The sequence below is a fragment of the Penicillium oxalicum genome, chromosome V (assembly GCF_001723175.1).
Source record: "Penicillium oxalicum strain HP7-1 chromosome V, whole genome shotgun sequence".
Taxonomy (NCBI): Eukaryota; Fungi; Ascomycota; class Eurotiomycetes; order Eurotiales; family Aspergillaceae; genus Penicillium; species Penicillium oxalicum.
The window spans coordinates 307698-322332 of record NC_064654.1 but is presented as its reverse complement, the minus strand read 5'-3'; the positions used below and the strand labels follow the sequence as shown (position 1 = coordinate 322332).

Here is a 14635-nt window from a genome sequence, read left to right as displayed (position 1 = left end):
TTGTGAATGATCAATATGACAGATTAAACATGACATGGTCATCAATTCCTCTCTGAACTTGTAATCATTATGCATGACAAATTCCTAAATTCGTGAATTCGTCAACAAGAAAACAAAAGATTCCACAGGGAGATGTTGCACATCTACTTTCTCTTATTCCCCTGCTTTGGCACCTGCAAAGGCGTACCACTCACGGAGAGACCGTCAATCTCAGGGGGTTCAGCCATCTCAGTCATCACAAAGAATGGGAGCCCATACACACGACGAATATCGTCCAGCCGAGTCATGTAGGTCGTGTAATTCGTCGCACTTCGCATGAGCAGTTCCCAGATATCGTGCACATGGCTGATCAGTTCCAGGCAGGCCGGCTCGATTCGGATATCGTGCAGGATCTTGCGATTGCTCATGTGCAAGAAGCGCTCGTGGATCCACTCATCGAAGAGATTTTGGTACAGAGCGAGCAGCTGCTCCTCCAATTCTTTTGGCTTTCGGAGATGACTATGAGTTGGTGAGTGACACTGGTTTACTTTGGTTGCTCAAGCATGACCTTGTCAGGTCGCAGGGCAGAGACTCACGCAGATGCAACTTGTGCCATCTGTCGGTACTTGAAGATAACCGGCATATCCTCCGCCGAGAGAGGGTGGAGAGCGCCGAAAACATGATCGGCCGCGGCGACCAGCCCATGCAACATCCCGTTCATCCAGATGAAGTAGCGTAAGATTACCGCAACGACGACCGCGGCGTCAGCCACAGCGGCCGAGTTGAGGAATTCCCCATTGCTCCGAAACAGAATATGGTCCAGACGAATCACCAGGTTGGTAAGGGCGATGAAGCGCGCCCGGGTGCTCCAACACAAGTGGGGATTTGACAGGTGCTCCTTGACCCGGTTGAGCGCAACCTGCTTGTTCTCGGGTTGGTCAGCTGGCGCAATGATGGCTGGGTTGATCGTCTCCCGGCGGATCTGGGCTTGCGTGCCAGCCATGACGGAGGCATGGTAGGCACACTGCCACTGACGCTGTTTCTCGGAGACCTCCTCATCAAAGGCGGGAAAGGGCTCGATAGCATCTGCTGTCTGGACGAGGGCAGCACTCCGCGGGGTAAGAATGTTTTCTTCAAGCGGAGTGGTGGGGGAACCAGGCTGAGTTCGGGACTCAAGTACAGTGGCCGTGGTGCTCTGGGAGCTCTCCGAGTCAGATTCAGACCCAATGTGGAGATGTGAACGGATCGAGGCCAGCAAAGATGGAGAGATTGCCCGACTAGCCCTAGCCATGTTGCAAACGGGGTTGGTTTTTTTTCCCGGGTTCCTTTGAGTGACGTGATGCGAAGTGGAAGATGGGATATCTCGAGTGTGAAGTGCGGTCAGATGGGGACAAACTAGGGATTTGGAAATCGATGAAGAAGAGCTGAGGAGTAAAGCAAATTTGAGAAATGAGTGATGAGAGAAGAGAAGTGAGTTGAATTGTTTGGCTAAAGTAGAGAAATCACTGGGGACGTGGGTGGTGTGTTTGTGTGTCGTGGGGGAGGTTTGCAAATGAGGTGAACTGAGAGCTTCTGAGAGCTTCCGCCAGGGCGCTATCCCATCATTCGTCGAAGCCAATCCCAGACCATCACAACCAATGAATTGTACCAATTCTCGAGAATCAGAAAGCGCATAGAGTATAGAACAGGATCACAGATGTTCTCCTTGGAATGCTTTCTGGTGAAATATGATCGAGACATGATTCCGCCTTCCCCTCAAAGCCCATCCGATTAGCGACTAAAGATCAACGCCATGGAACAAAACGCTCCAGAGGACGTCAAGCTAAAATCTCGGACGGGGAGTTCGAGAGTTAATGAAGGTCAAGAGTTGTTCTTCGCACATTGACTAATCAGCGTGTCATGGAAAGGAGCACGGCAACTTAAGTAGTGCGTAGGAGGGGCTCTCGAAATGTAGAGAGTTCTGAAGGACTACTCGGATTTTGTGTGATCATTGAAGGTGGACTGCGGCACAGGTGCATCTTCATCCTCATCATCTGGAAGAGGGACATCCATGACTCGTTCGCCGGTCTTTTCTAATGCTCGCTTGCTCCAAGCGCGCACAGCCTTGTAGACAGTCTATCTCAAAAGATTAGCCTATGAGAAGGACAAGGGGCAAGACATTGAGACAGCGTACCCAAAGGAAAGTGCCGACACCAATGACGATCAGCAACCAGCGCATTCGATCGCGGCCGGACGGTCGTCCTCCCGTGGCCACACGGAGATTCCATGACATCGTGAAGATGACCCGAATGGATGACAGCAACCCCAGTGATGCAAGTCCCTTGATGAAGTGCGCCAGCCACGATGCCTGTGACGTGTTAAGATCATCCACATCCAAGGGAAGATCGTCTAATTCAACAAGGAAAAATTCAATGATGGGGTCAGCAATAAAACCAAGGAGAAACATGGTGAAGAGCAGGATGCCAATGGTCAGCAGAGCCTGCGTGCCCGAGCTACTGATCCACCGAGCCCACGTCAGTCGTTTCAATCGATACTGGAAGCCACACGTAGGACATTGCCAGTAGTTTCGTCGACCATATCTAGGGTCCGCGTGCCGCCATGTCTGCAAGCATCCTTCGTGTACATATCGCGAAGATCCTTTGCATTTGCAGGGGCGGAGCAGTCGACCCAATTCCGGATCGGACGATTCATAAACCACTCGAGGTCTCTGAAGAAACTCTGACGGTTGCACGGTAGGCAAAACCGTGTCTAGACAGATGCGACAAACACGCGGGGGAAAGTATCTTTGATGAGTGTCGGGTGCAGGCTGGTCCTCGGACGCCGGACCCGGCAGATCCGACTCATCACTCCGAGACTGCATGGGCATTGAAGTTCAAAGGAGTCATTCTATAACTCGCGCTGTCGGCTCATTTAATTGGGGAGGTTTGGCGACCAAATAAAGACGGGAGAAGTGGAAGAAGCGGGAGGCAGAGCTTAGAATTTATACAACCCGCTAGTCCCGATTGGACTCACCGCCCATGGCATTGCCAGCGACCGCAGCTGCGATGGCCGAGCTCGACCGCGTCAAACGTCACCTGCCTTCTGCCTGCCAGCTCCTCAGTCCATCATTTTGTCCCCGAGCTGTCTATCCTGTCATCCTTCCTCGACTTGTTCTGTGTGCCGGTCAATCAATAGCTTCATACCATGGCGGACCGCTACTCCTTCTCCTTGACTACATTCTCTCCCAGGTACGGAACAGCTCGTTGGCCCCGGATGTTTGACTATTTGCCCAGAGAGATGCTGACTCGTCCTTATCCACCAGTGGAAAGCTGGTGCAGATTGGTAAGCGCCACACAATTGAGCTTCTACGCTCACATCTGTGCTATCGAGCATCGACATACTGATGATATCTCCTTCCAGAATATGCCCTGAACGCGGTCAACCAGGGTGTCACAGCTCTCGGCATCAAAGGTAAGCAGCCAGAGAGCAATTTGGACTCTTGCGGACGTCGGCCTCCTCCCTATCATCGGAGATTTCCAATCGTCCGCAGTATTTTGAGTCCTCCCGCTAACCCACGCGGTTGTTAGCCACCAATGGAATTGTTCTCGCTACCGAAAAGAAATCCTCCTCTCCATTGATCGACCCTCCCTCGCTTTCCAAGATCTCCCTGATTACGCCCGATATTGGTATGGTCTACGCGGGCATGGGACCTGACTATCGTGTGCTTGTGGACAAGGCTCGCAAGGTTTCCCACACGGGGTACAAGCGTATCTACAACGAATACCCACCGACACGGATACTGGTGCAAGATGTTGCCCGCGTTGTGCAGGAAGCGACGCAATCCGGAGGTGTGCGTCCATACGGTGTCAGTCTGTTGGTTGCTGGCTGGGATGAGGGGATCGAGCCCGAGGCGGCGGACATGATGAAGGATTCCCAATCCGACAAGCCCTCGGGCAAGACAGGTGGTATCCACAAAGGCGGACCCAGTCTTTACCAGGTTGATCCCAGTGGCAGCTATTATCCATGGAAGGCGACAGCGATTGGCAAGCACGCGACCAGTGCCAAGACCTTCCTGGAGAAGCGATACACCGAGGGACTGGAGCTGGAGGATGCTATCCACATCGCGCTCCTGACATTGAAGGAGACCATTGAAGGCGAGATGAATGGGGACACGATAGAGATTGGTAAGTTGTGTCTATTCCCTCGCTCAGGCCATTGAGCCAGCCGCTGACTTTTTGTTTTTTCCTCCTTGCTTCTTACAGGCATTGTTGGGCCTCCTGCGGATCACTTGCTGGGCTTCGAGGGTGTGGAGGGAGCTCAAGGTCCCCGGTTCCGCAAGTTGACCAAGGAGCAGATTGAGGACTACTTGACCAACTTATAAACCGGAATAGCATTACCGCGAGAAGCCTTCCCTTAGCTGGCGTATGATCTAGACTCGAATGACATTCCCTCCCTTCTTTTGATTTCACCCTCCCCCGTAATCAGATAGCCCATCGGTGCCCTTGAGCGCCTGGAGCGGTGTATGCTGGAGGTCCAGATCGATTACGGGCACGACCGGGGACGGGCGGGAAGCTGCGTCGGTTCACAGGTCGATTCCTACTGCGACTGGATCTTCAACTGGACTGGACGCTGGAGGATCTTATGACCCTGTGACCCTTTCGGTGCGCGCGGACCTATTGCTATTGCAGTCAAGCCTGTCGGAAACGAGCCTTCGGCTTTGATTCACCGTCTGTGCTGTGAGTGACCTGAGACCATGGAACCGCGGTCGACCGCGTTGACACGCCCGTGATCTTCACCAAGTGGTTTGGGTGTCCTGTCATCTCAGGTTGAGATGATGTACTGTAGTTATGGGGCAAAACCAAGCGATTGTTTGCAGCCGTTGGCCTGGTCACTCCTCTTTGCAGTTTCAATCGCAGTCACTCGGTGACGCTTTGACGCCCGGAAAAGCCTAAGCCTGGCCGGTTCTCCCCAAGGGTCCAGTCCCTTTTTTTGGATGATTACCTCAAATCTAGACGGCACTGGCCAACATTCCGACTCATCGTCCATCTTATGGCCACCTAAATGGATTCTCAATTCCCAAGTTCAGAAGCAAGAGTCATGCGTCTGTGCCGAACAAATGATTTCCGCAGTACCATCTAGAGCACTCTTTTCACACAGCCTTGACTTGTTCCCCCTTGGTCTCCGTTTGGCGGCTAAACTGTAACCCACGATCAGCATCGGAAGATAATGCAAAGGGCGTCGGGATCCTTCTCAAAGACGCTAGGCGGGCGCTATCGAACGATGGCGTCCGCCATTGCCGATCAAATCCCGGGACGTTCTAGGAGGGGACCACACTTTTGAGGACCACGATGAATTTTTACCATGAGGCAGGCTGTCAGCAACAAAAGTGGGTGGACGCCGAACGGCCTTCAACCAAATCTCGACAAGGAATGAGGAGAGGGGGGGGGGGGGGGGGGGGAAAAACGCCTCTGGTCATTGTAAATTAATCGGCTCCTCCCCCTTCATTGATTTATTGTGTCTGGGGAACGATCGACACGCCCCAGCCTGTTATAGTAAATACTCACTCATCACCCTCCTTTGGAACGGACTGCCACTTGCCATTTTGGATCACATTGGCGGGTGGATTGTTGGAGAGACATTGAAGGTCGGGTCTTATATCCTCGTGTGATGATGGGCGCCACAAGGGGGCTGTTTCGTAATTTGCATGTGCTTTTCTGTTTGATTCTTTAGTCCCCCCCCACAGGATTCAACTATCATCCCGGACTGTTGCTGCTGCTGCTTTCATCCCCGATTTGGTTTTTTTTTGTCTCTTGCGGGTGCTCGAACTCTTTCAGGGCGAAGTAGCATTTGATGGAAAGTTTCGGCTATCTGGTCTCCCCAGTATTTTAGGATCCAATGCCCAGCATCAACTTGCTAGTTCTTTGTTAACGACGCGCCTTGGAGGTCTTTGGAACTGAGTGATTCACACTCACATTCCTCGTGGCATTGCCTGCCCAACTCTTTTCCGGGTCTCCTGATTGAGACACCCTTTCTCGAGTCGCCTATATACTCCAATTCGCCAACTACGCAATCAGGCAGAGCCCAGTCGGAGAGTGATTGGGGATTGGCTCCCTGTGCAACGCTTGAACCGGTCGACATTGCGATCCCAACCCAGACAGCTAAACAGCCAGACAGCCAAGCGATCAGACAGACGACCTGCTCGGTACCTACTGGATTCCTTCTGCCACCGGGGGTGTGAAGGGTGCTGTCCAAGCTCCATTGACCAGCTCCCTTTTTCTTTTTTTTTTCTTTATATCTTCGCGGCTCGTCTCTCTTCCTCTTGACCGCAGCCTCTGCCTCTTGACTCTTCTTCCGTACCCTTGATGCATCGTCGACTCCTACGTTCGGTCCTTTGCTTCTCATACCGTCCACCCACGAGACATGTGGGTGTACCAGACCGGGTGAACCTTGGCTCTCGCAGTCTTTGTTTGACCCTCGACCTCTTGAACAAATAGGCCGCGAGACCTTCTATACCGCGCATCTTCAGCGCCTCTTTTTGTACCCACTCTTGTCATCCCCCGCACGATCTTCTCCTTGTGCCGACTGGACCCTCGACAATATACAGTGTCGGCGCCGACTGCGCAGAGAAACCCGCATCTCCCTTGCGGAGCGCCATCTTGGGCTGTGAGCCCTGGGCCCCCCACGCGCTCCCTCGTATCTTTTGCCCGACTGGCCATGTCCGACTTGCCTCGAGATCTACTCGATGGGATATCCGGCGCCCTAGCCTCAGAAGGCGACATCCTTCAAATGATCCTGATTACATTCATCGGTCTCTCCTGCTACAATATCGCCGAGCTTCTCATCCTGGTCCTCTCGACATTTCGCCGCTGGCGCGGTCTCTACTTCTGGTCCCTCTTGACCTCCGGCTGTCTCGGGGTGATCCCTTACTCGATCGGATTCCTCATGAAATTCTTCACCCCGACCGATTCCATCATGAGCGTGACCCTCCTCACGATCGGGTGGTGGACCATGGTCACGGGTCAATCGGTCGTGTTGTACTCGCGCTTACATCTGGTCCTGCGCGATGAGAAGATCCTCCGGCGAGTGCTGTATCTGATCGTGATGAATTTCTTCATATTACATATCCCCACGACGATTCTGACCTATGGAGCGAATATCGTACGCTCGGGGGACCGGTCCTGGATCGATGGCTATAATATCATGGAGAAGATCCAATTGACGGGATTCACGATCCAGGAATCCCTCCTGGGAACCCTGTACGTGGTCGAAGCGGTCAAATTGCTCCGACTGGGTGCCGACGTGACGGCTCGTCCGCATGCGCGATCCATCATGTACCAACTGATCGGGATCAACGGGGCCATTATCACGATGGATCTGTTGCTCTTGGCGTTGGAGTATGCCAATTTCTACGCGGTGCAGATCACCCTCAAGGGGTTCGTGTACTCGGTCAAATTGAAGTTGGAATTCGCAGTGCTGGGCCGCTTGGTGGATCTGATTCAGGGATCCAGACAGCCCATCTCGATTGTGTTGGCGGATACCCTCCCCTTGTGTATGTTGCAGCCGTCGTCTGGGACGCCGGGTCCGGATGGAGAAGATCTATCGTGCCGGCCGGTGTCAAAAGAGACCATGTCCACGACGGATGGAGCAAGAATCGTTGAGGGAAGAGTCATTGTGGAGATTGGACCGGGAAATTCATGACCTGATGAAACTTGGCTTGTTTTTTTGTTTTTTGTTTTAAAAACAGCATACAGTTCTTGATACCTACTCGTGATACCATTTGAAATATGCCTTTGATGTTCCATTGTTGGATGGTGATATCAAAGACCATCAGATCATTCCTTCTCATCTAAGAGGGCATCATCACCCAGCCATTCGTACTCTTCATCGGAATCTTCATCCTGGCTATCTGCCACTTCATTATCGGCCTTGCGCTTCCGGCTGGGAGTCGGCACAATCGGTTCCGGACTTTGAGGCTCCCCAACAGCCTCGAGACCGTCCTAATCAGGCATCAGACAAAGAGGAAAGGAGTTGCACCAGAGCGCATATAATCAAGTTGTCAAACAAAAAAAAAAGACCAGACAGGAAGAGAGAGAGAGAAAAAACTTACATCACCAACCCGAAAGGGCACAATCAACTCCGTCAACCGGACCACCATCGTCTTCCCCGCCCTCTTCGTCACCTCCGCAAAGCGCCAATCCGGTAAATCGCGATACAGCACGATGCGCGTCTGCACATTCGTGTCCCACACCCCACCCGCAACAACGGGGTGCAACGTCGCCCGCGGCTGGCCCTTGATCTTGGTATGCGTCTGATTTAGCGCCAGCACGGCGACATTACGCGCCGCCAATCGGGTGAGATGCGAGGCGATATCGCCGATGACGTTCCATTTGCGATTGAGGAGCCACTGCAGCTGGGGCTTGTCGGTGATTTTGCCCTGGGCGAGACGGTCCTTGAGCTCGGCGGCGCTGAGAAAGTAGCCTGGGAAGAGGCTGGAGATGGAGTCGATGACGATGAGGCTGGTGTCGGGGGGAGGGAAGCCGCGGGGTGGACGGATGAGGAGGGCGAGGAGATGGGGCAGGGTTGGGGCTCGAAAGTAGGTTAGTTGAGATAGGTTTTCTGAGCTGAGAGATTTGAGGCGAGATGTGGCCAGAGGGGAGCCCGTGTCTGTGTCGGTCTCGTGTTAATATCTATATTTCAAAGCCAAAAGCAAAATGTTGAAAAGAAAAAAGACAATTGAGTCTTGTGGTGGTGCTGATGGGGCTGAGCTGAGCTGGGAGAGGACGGCCTACCGATCCAGACGACTTTGCCACCATCGCGGAGTGCTTGAGATGCAACAGTGAGCCTGTATTGCGGGGTGTCAGCGGTCAAAGAAAGTGGACCTGGTAAGGTTTGCAAGAGGAGAGAGAGAGAGAGAGAGGGAGAGAGTCTCTTACGCAAAGGACGTCTTGCCTACACCTGGCGGACCAAACACCTCTGTAACGTGGCCGCGAACAATTCCACCTGAGCGTCGCGGCTCATCGCTCGACGAGTCGTCCAAGGCCTCATCTAGACGCGGCAGCCCGGTGCTGATGGCTTCTCGAACAGCAGACGATGCATTCAGGGACTGTGAAGCAGAGATGGATATCACAGGGACTAGATTGATCAGTCAGTTCCTTGGCCAATCTCAATTCAGCAATTTTTTCTCTTCTTCTTTGTCTTGAAAACGACTAGATTGATAGGTGCAAAGCACAAACTCACGCGTGTCGAGGCTATCAAGGCCAAGCAGGTCCTTGCTGATGCTCATTGCTAACGCACCGGTGGAGAGACGCGACACGGTAAAAGGAACATATTACAAGGTCTCTTCAGGACCTCATTTGATCTTGACGAACTTGCACTGTCACGAGGCTGTCTATGATGAATGGTCTGTCTTTTCGTCCCCCGTCGCGCATGATCGTGAAATTGGAGAGCGGATCGATCAGTGGAGAGCCGGTTGCTGGTGTGGATCCCTCTCTCCCAGTGAGAACCCAATGAGCGAGAGGCCGAGACTTTGGTTGCAAAGATACGCCCGATGCCGAGATGGACTCCATGAGGCCGTAGACTAAAATCACCGGGGGGCTCCTTGGAAGGTGATGAAATCAATCTGTCATGTCTCAGGTTACAATGCCGGAAGAAAATAGTTTAATTTCGCTCGGGATTGCCTTGTTATGTGTGACGATTGGCCTTGTGCCGCTGTGGGCGCTCCTCAAGTCCCCCCTTCGCCAACAGCCCAAAGGATGCAGACGAATCGGCCTTTCCAACAATTCCAGCAATCTCGCCGATGAATTTGACCAGAAATACGCCCAAGGTACCTCCCCTGATCAAATCACGGTCGACTCGAACGGGGGCCATCTCCCACCCTGGCGCGTCAAAGCCCTCTTCACCTATCCGATCAAATCCTGCCGCGGCATCGAGCTTCAAACCGCCCACGTCGTGAGCACCGGACTCCAATTTGATCGGCAATTCGCCTTTGCAGAAAGGACGTCTGCAGGATGGACCTGTCGCACCCTTCGAAATGCCGGATTCCAACGTCTAGCGCTGATCCACACAGAGATCTGGATTCCAGATCCGTCATCGCGGGAGTATGACGAGCGTCGACCAGAGGTGCAATCCGGCGGCGTGATGCAGGTCTCGTATCCACGTCCGATTCCATCAGGACTGCACGGCCTGGTGATCCAAATGGGAATCACCACTCGCCTTCTCACGGCCAGACTCTCCTTCCGGCTCCCTTTACACCCTGCATCACCCACCGAGTATCCCACAATCCCGGTCAAAATCTGGAAAGACACGCCGCTCGCCTACGACTATGGCACGCACCTCCCACCCTCTCTCCATGTCTATCTCGGCTTTGACCCGAACAATTCCCCTCTAAGCTTATTTCGCCTTCATCCATCTCACCGTCGGGAAATCTTCCGCAATGCGCCCCGGAAAGAACACCTCGGGTTTCAACCCCACACAGCCTTTGCTGACGCCTATCCAATCCACCTGCTCAACATCACCAGCCACCACGACGTGGCGGGCCGATGTGCGGAATCTATCCCCCATCTGAGCATGCGGCGGTTCCGCGCCAACATCATCATCCAGGGTCCAGGGCCGTTTGCCGAGGATCATTGGAAGAAAGTTTTGATCGGGAAGACGGAAGTGTATGCCGCGTGTCGGACTGTTCGATGTCTCTTGCCGAATGTGGATCCGGATACCGGGGAGAGACATAGGGCGGAGCCGGATCGGACGTTGAAGGCGTATCGACGCATTGATGAGGGGGATTTGACAAATGCGTGTCTGGGGCTGCAGCTGGTTCCGGCCGTGCAGGAGTTTTGTCTCGAGGTCGGTGATGAGGTCAAGGTTTTGGAGACGGGGTCGCATCGATATATTAAGATGTTGGCTCCGGGGGAAAAGGTTGAGGGAGTGTAGGCGAGCTGGAGGTTGTTGCTGTCACGGAGATACGGACGGGCGGAGTGGCGATTTGGTCAAAGCTCGGGTTCTTGGTGATTCCTCTGTGCTCGCTGCGGGAGACAAAAGTCACGATGCACTCGACTAGTGATGGTATTACAAATACCTGGTAACCCTTTCCACACATGAACAGAGATTCAGTCGGCCAGAGACCCGGTAACCTATTCTATCAGAGAGCTCGTCCAAAAGCTTACAAAAATTAGGTACCTTGTCCATCTGCACTGAATCTCAACGATATGATGGATGGAATGGAACGTTCTGTATTAATATCATAACTTTGACAAAACATCTGCCTGAAATCGAAGGTGCCTACTTGATCATCGGCATCGGATGCTCCATCTTTCCAGAAGCATCTTCTCCCAGATCGGTGACCGTCGGAGTCTGTGCGACTTCGTCCGGGTCTGCGGAATGAAACACCGCCGGCGCTTCATCCGCCTCCTCGGGAATGATCAAGTTCAAAATCACCCCCATTATCGCACACACGGCAAACCCGTTCTCCATGACCAGATCCACTGCGTTCAGCAATCCCGCCAATGCGTGATTGTCCCCCTCATACGTAAACACATACCCCCACCAATTTGGCACCAAGGTGATTCCCATTCCCAACGAGAATGACGCAGTCAGAATAAATCGATTCCGACGGGTGAAATCAATGGTTGAAATGATTCGAATGCCGGAGACCGCCACGCTGCTGAAGAGGAACGTGGTCATGCCGCCCAGGACCGCACTGGGGATACTCACCAATGCGGCGGCAAATTTAGAAAAGATTCCCATGATCACGAGGAAGAAGCAGCAGCAGAATCCGGCAGTGCGGTTGGCACATTTGGTCAGGGCAATAACACCGTTGTTCTGGGCAAAGACAGACATGGGACTGATGGTCATGAGTCCGGCAATGATCGAGGTAAGTCCGTTGCCCAGAACGCCGCCTTGGATTCGAGAGTCAAAGGTGGCGCCTTCAACGGCCAGGCGGGAGACGTCGCAGGTGGCGGCGATGTCGCCGATGGATTCCATCAGGAGGACAATGTATAGCGCGAGTAAGGGAAGGATCAGAGGTGGGTAGATGGAGAGAGGGAAGGTGCGAACCCAGGGGAACGAGGCGACCGGTGCGGCGGTGATTCCGGAACTTTCAAAGTAGTTGCAGGCTGCGGCGACGATCGATCCAACGACCAATCCTACGACGACGGCGCAGCTCTTCAGAATGGGAGGACCGAACCGCTCGCAGAGGATGATTGTGACAAAGACGAGAAAGCCGAGCCCGATAAACTCGGGGCTTCCCCAGGGCAGAGCGTGTGGCGCACTCGCGCTTGGGCACAGTGGTCTGGGTGCTGTCGACGATGCGGGCACACAGCCAGTGCCACCCGCCCAGTCTTGCATCCCGGATTGAATGAGCGAGGCGCCGATGAGGAGAACCGTGGGACCTGTGACCAGAGCCGGAAAAATGCGAGAGAGGATGCGACTACTGGTGAAAGAAAGACCGATCTCGAGGAGAGCGCAGAGGCAGGACGTCCCAAGCAGAGCACCGTAGCCTTGGGGACAGGGCAGTCGATTGCCGTCCGCGTCGGTAGGACAGTAACCTGACTTGTACATTTGAGAAAAGGTGCCGGTAGCCACAGTGATGGTCGCAAAGGAGGTTCCTGGAGTAGAAGCCATTGTGAGACTTTGAAGATTCCGATATTGTGGTAGTCCGGAGGAGGGAGTTCTTCAATCCATCCGCTGACAAGCAAGCGCAACGAGCAACGTACCAACCACTGAGAGCAAGCCGGTCCCCACAAAGTACTTGGTGCCAATGATGCGGAACCGTGCCATTTGCATCGCACTCAACAGACCCGAGGCGATCAGCGAGGTCGACACCAGATATTGATGGAGCTCGTCGCCAAAATTGACCCCTCCCGAGCCACCGAGAATAATCGGCGGAGAGATCACTAAGCGAAAGATTCATCAGTGCTCGATCCACAGAGTCGTAGCTCTTATTGATACGGTGGAGTTTAAAAACGCACCTCCAGCCAACATCGACAAAGCATGTTGCAGTCCTGGAAACAGTTAGACCTTCAAGTCACACCATCGGGGGATAGTTGTCCAGCCGCACATACCGAGAATCAACGCCAACACGACAGGTACACGGTCCTCTAGTCCGAAGAATGGCGCAGACTTGCGGGCTCGTTTCGTAAACGGCAGTCGGGGAATGAAAAGGTAGGCGTAGTCGTAGCTTCCAAGGAGGCCATCTCTACAAAGAGCGACGGCGCAGTTAGTCCGCTGCTGCATTGAAAGAGGCAGATACACATCCAGAAGATGGATAGTACCCGTGCGATATTGGATTCGGCCTACCTCGTGGTGAAAGTCTTGACCACTCGACGAAACTTGTCGCCAACGGTCCGGCCTGGCCTGTGATCGGGTCCAATTTGATCTGGACCATCCATGGTGAGGGTGGTGGTCCTGGTCGTGATGGTCCCTCTGGTAATAGGACTATTGAATCAGATGGAGTTCGAGCGCTCTAGATCCCAGGTCTCAGAATTTCCACAGAACCGAGGGATGCTGGGTCATTTATCAATCAACTGCCACCAGAAGATCATTCAACTAAGCCCTACACTCAAGTTGCACCCGAGTTTTTGAGTCAAGGGAAGCCAAGAATTAAATTTGAAAATCAAAGTCTAAGAAGCTGCCTTTCCAGTCAAAAGACCCGAGGCCAAGCTTCTTTGCACCCGACCCGACCAGTCGCATCGTCCACGAGTTACCGTCGCCATCTGTGACTCCGACAATTTGTGTGGGGAAGCGTAACACGGACAGGACGATAAGAGCCCATTTCTTGTCAACGCTCTCCAGGACCCCCCTCCTATCTGTTGCGGGATGTGAAAGTCGATCTTAGCCAAGAGCATTGCATAACTGGATTCTAGTGGACTCATCAAAGATAGCCACAGTCCGATGGAGAGTCCAGGACCAGTCACAAGCCACCAGAGGGTGGATTCCCCCACGCCCTACGGAGGAGTCGTCAACTCCGAGTTGCGCTAGAAAGATCGTTTTTCGCCTCGGAGAAAGCCTGAGATCGGACTTGGGTGTCAGTGTTGCCGTGCCACGGAACAAGACACGAGGGTTTGGGGGAGCAGAGAGTGCAACGTGAGAGGTGGGTTGGGCTTATCTGCCGGTGCGGGGGCGTGGAGCACTTGGAGCGGTTTTGGGATCGAATGGCGGTCGACGGATGACCGTCCGCCCTCCACTCAAGTGGAGGAGATAAGCACACACACAGTTCAGCCGCCATGGTGCGGGAAAGCGGATTACTAGGTGCAATGGTGCATCATCACGATGGGTGTGGAGGAATGGGGTTCCCGGCGGGCAAGAGAATAAGCCAATATATGAGCGATCATGTTTGGAAAAATTTTGAATAGCTATTTGACGGGTAACAGCTAGAGGTGGATAAGAAGTAAGCCAGTCTAGACTTGACAAGAGCCCCAACAATGATCCATCCATCGCCTACCTTTGTAATAGATGAGTATGATGGGGCAGCTCGTTCGTAGTCTTGTGCAGAGAAAGCTTGACCATGACATCTGCTCACCTAGCTTGTTCAAGACTCGAGATTTCTCTGTGTCTTGCGAAGGAGGGGCTGGACAGACTGTCGGAGACTGTGCACACGCTGAAGTCGGACCAGTCTATGTGACAAAAACAATCACCCGCTCCGCGTCTCTGGCGTATTGATCCCTGCGCTTGATCTCGAGGGGAT

General features: G+C 53.4%; 7 protein-coding genes across 7 annotated transcripts; 3 read left to right on the top strand and 4 right to left on the bottom strand.

The window, feature by feature from the left end:
• Positions 1-143: 143 nt before the first annotated feature.
• Positions 144-1270, bottom strand: POX_e06244 (uncharacterized protein; the record flags this gene model as incomplete). Its single annotated transcript, XM_050115068.1, has 2 exons — positions 144-498; positions 576-1270. 2 exons carry the CDS (start codon positions 1268-1270, stop codon positions 144-146), a joined length of 1050 nt encoding a protein of 349 aa, XP_049967528.1.
• A 677-nt stretch (positions 1271-1947) lies between these two features.
• POX_e06243 (uncharacterized protein) lies at positions 1948-2845 on the bottom strand (the record flags this gene model as incomplete). Its single annotated transcript, XM_050115067.1, has 2 exons — positions 1948-2094; positions 2153-2845. The coding sequence occupies 2 exons, from the start codon at positions 2843-2845 to the stop codon at positions 1948-1950; spliced, it is 840 nt and encodes a 279-aa protein (XP_049967527.1).
• A 151-nt stretch (positions 2846-2996) lies between these two features.
• Positions 2997-4339, top strand: POX_e06242 (putative proteasome subunit alpha type-2; the record flags this gene model as incomplete). The annotated part of the gene is made up of 5 exons (XM_050115066.1): positions 2997-3206; positions 3252-3300; positions 3379-3429; positions 3546-4142; positions 4221-4339. 5 exons carry the CDS (start codon positions 2997-2999, stop codon positions 4337-4339), a joined length of 1026 nt encoding a protein of 341 aa, XP_049967526.1.
• Positions 4340-6672: 2333 nt separating this feature from the next.
• On the top strand, positions 6673-7656 carry POX_e06241 (uncharacterized protein; the record flags this gene model as incomplete). Its single annotated transcript, XM_050115065.1, has 1 exon — positions 6673-7656. The coding sequence occupies one exon, from the start codon at positions 6673-6675 to the stop codon at positions 7654-7656; it is 984 nt and encodes a 327-aa protein (XP_049967525.1).
• A 134-nt stretch (positions 7657-7790) lies between these two features.
• Positions 7791-9241, bottom strand: POX_e06240 (uncharacterized protein; the record flags this gene model as incomplete). Its single annotated transcript, XM_050115064.1, has 5 exons — positions 7791-7955; positions 8066-8622; positions 8748-8800; positions 8892-9090; positions 9196-9241. 5 exons carry the CDS (start codon positions 9239-9241, stop codon positions 7791-7793), a joined length of 1020 nt encoding a protein of 339 aa, XP_049967524.1.
• A 356-nt stretch (positions 9242-9597) lies between these two features.
• POX_e06239 (uncharacterized protein) lies at positions 9598-10884 on the top strand (the record flags this gene model as incomplete). Its single annotated transcript, XM_050115063.1, has 1 exon — positions 9598-10884. One exon carries the CDS (start codon positions 9598-9600, stop codon positions 10882-10884), a length of 1287 nt encoding a protein of 428 aa, XP_049967523.1.
• A 348-nt stretch (positions 10885-11232) lies between these two features.
• POX_e06238 (Purine permease) lies at positions 11233-13340 on the bottom strand (the record flags this gene model as incomplete). Its single annotated transcript, XM_050115062.1, has 5 exons — positions 11233-12557; positions 12666-12845; positions 12921-12953; positions 13014-13147; positions 13249-13340. 5 exons carry the CDS (start codon positions 13338-13340, stop codon positions 11233-11235), a joined length of 1764 nt encoding a protein of 587 aa, XP_049967522.1.
• Between the last annotated feature and the right edge of the window lie 1295 nt (positions 13341-14635).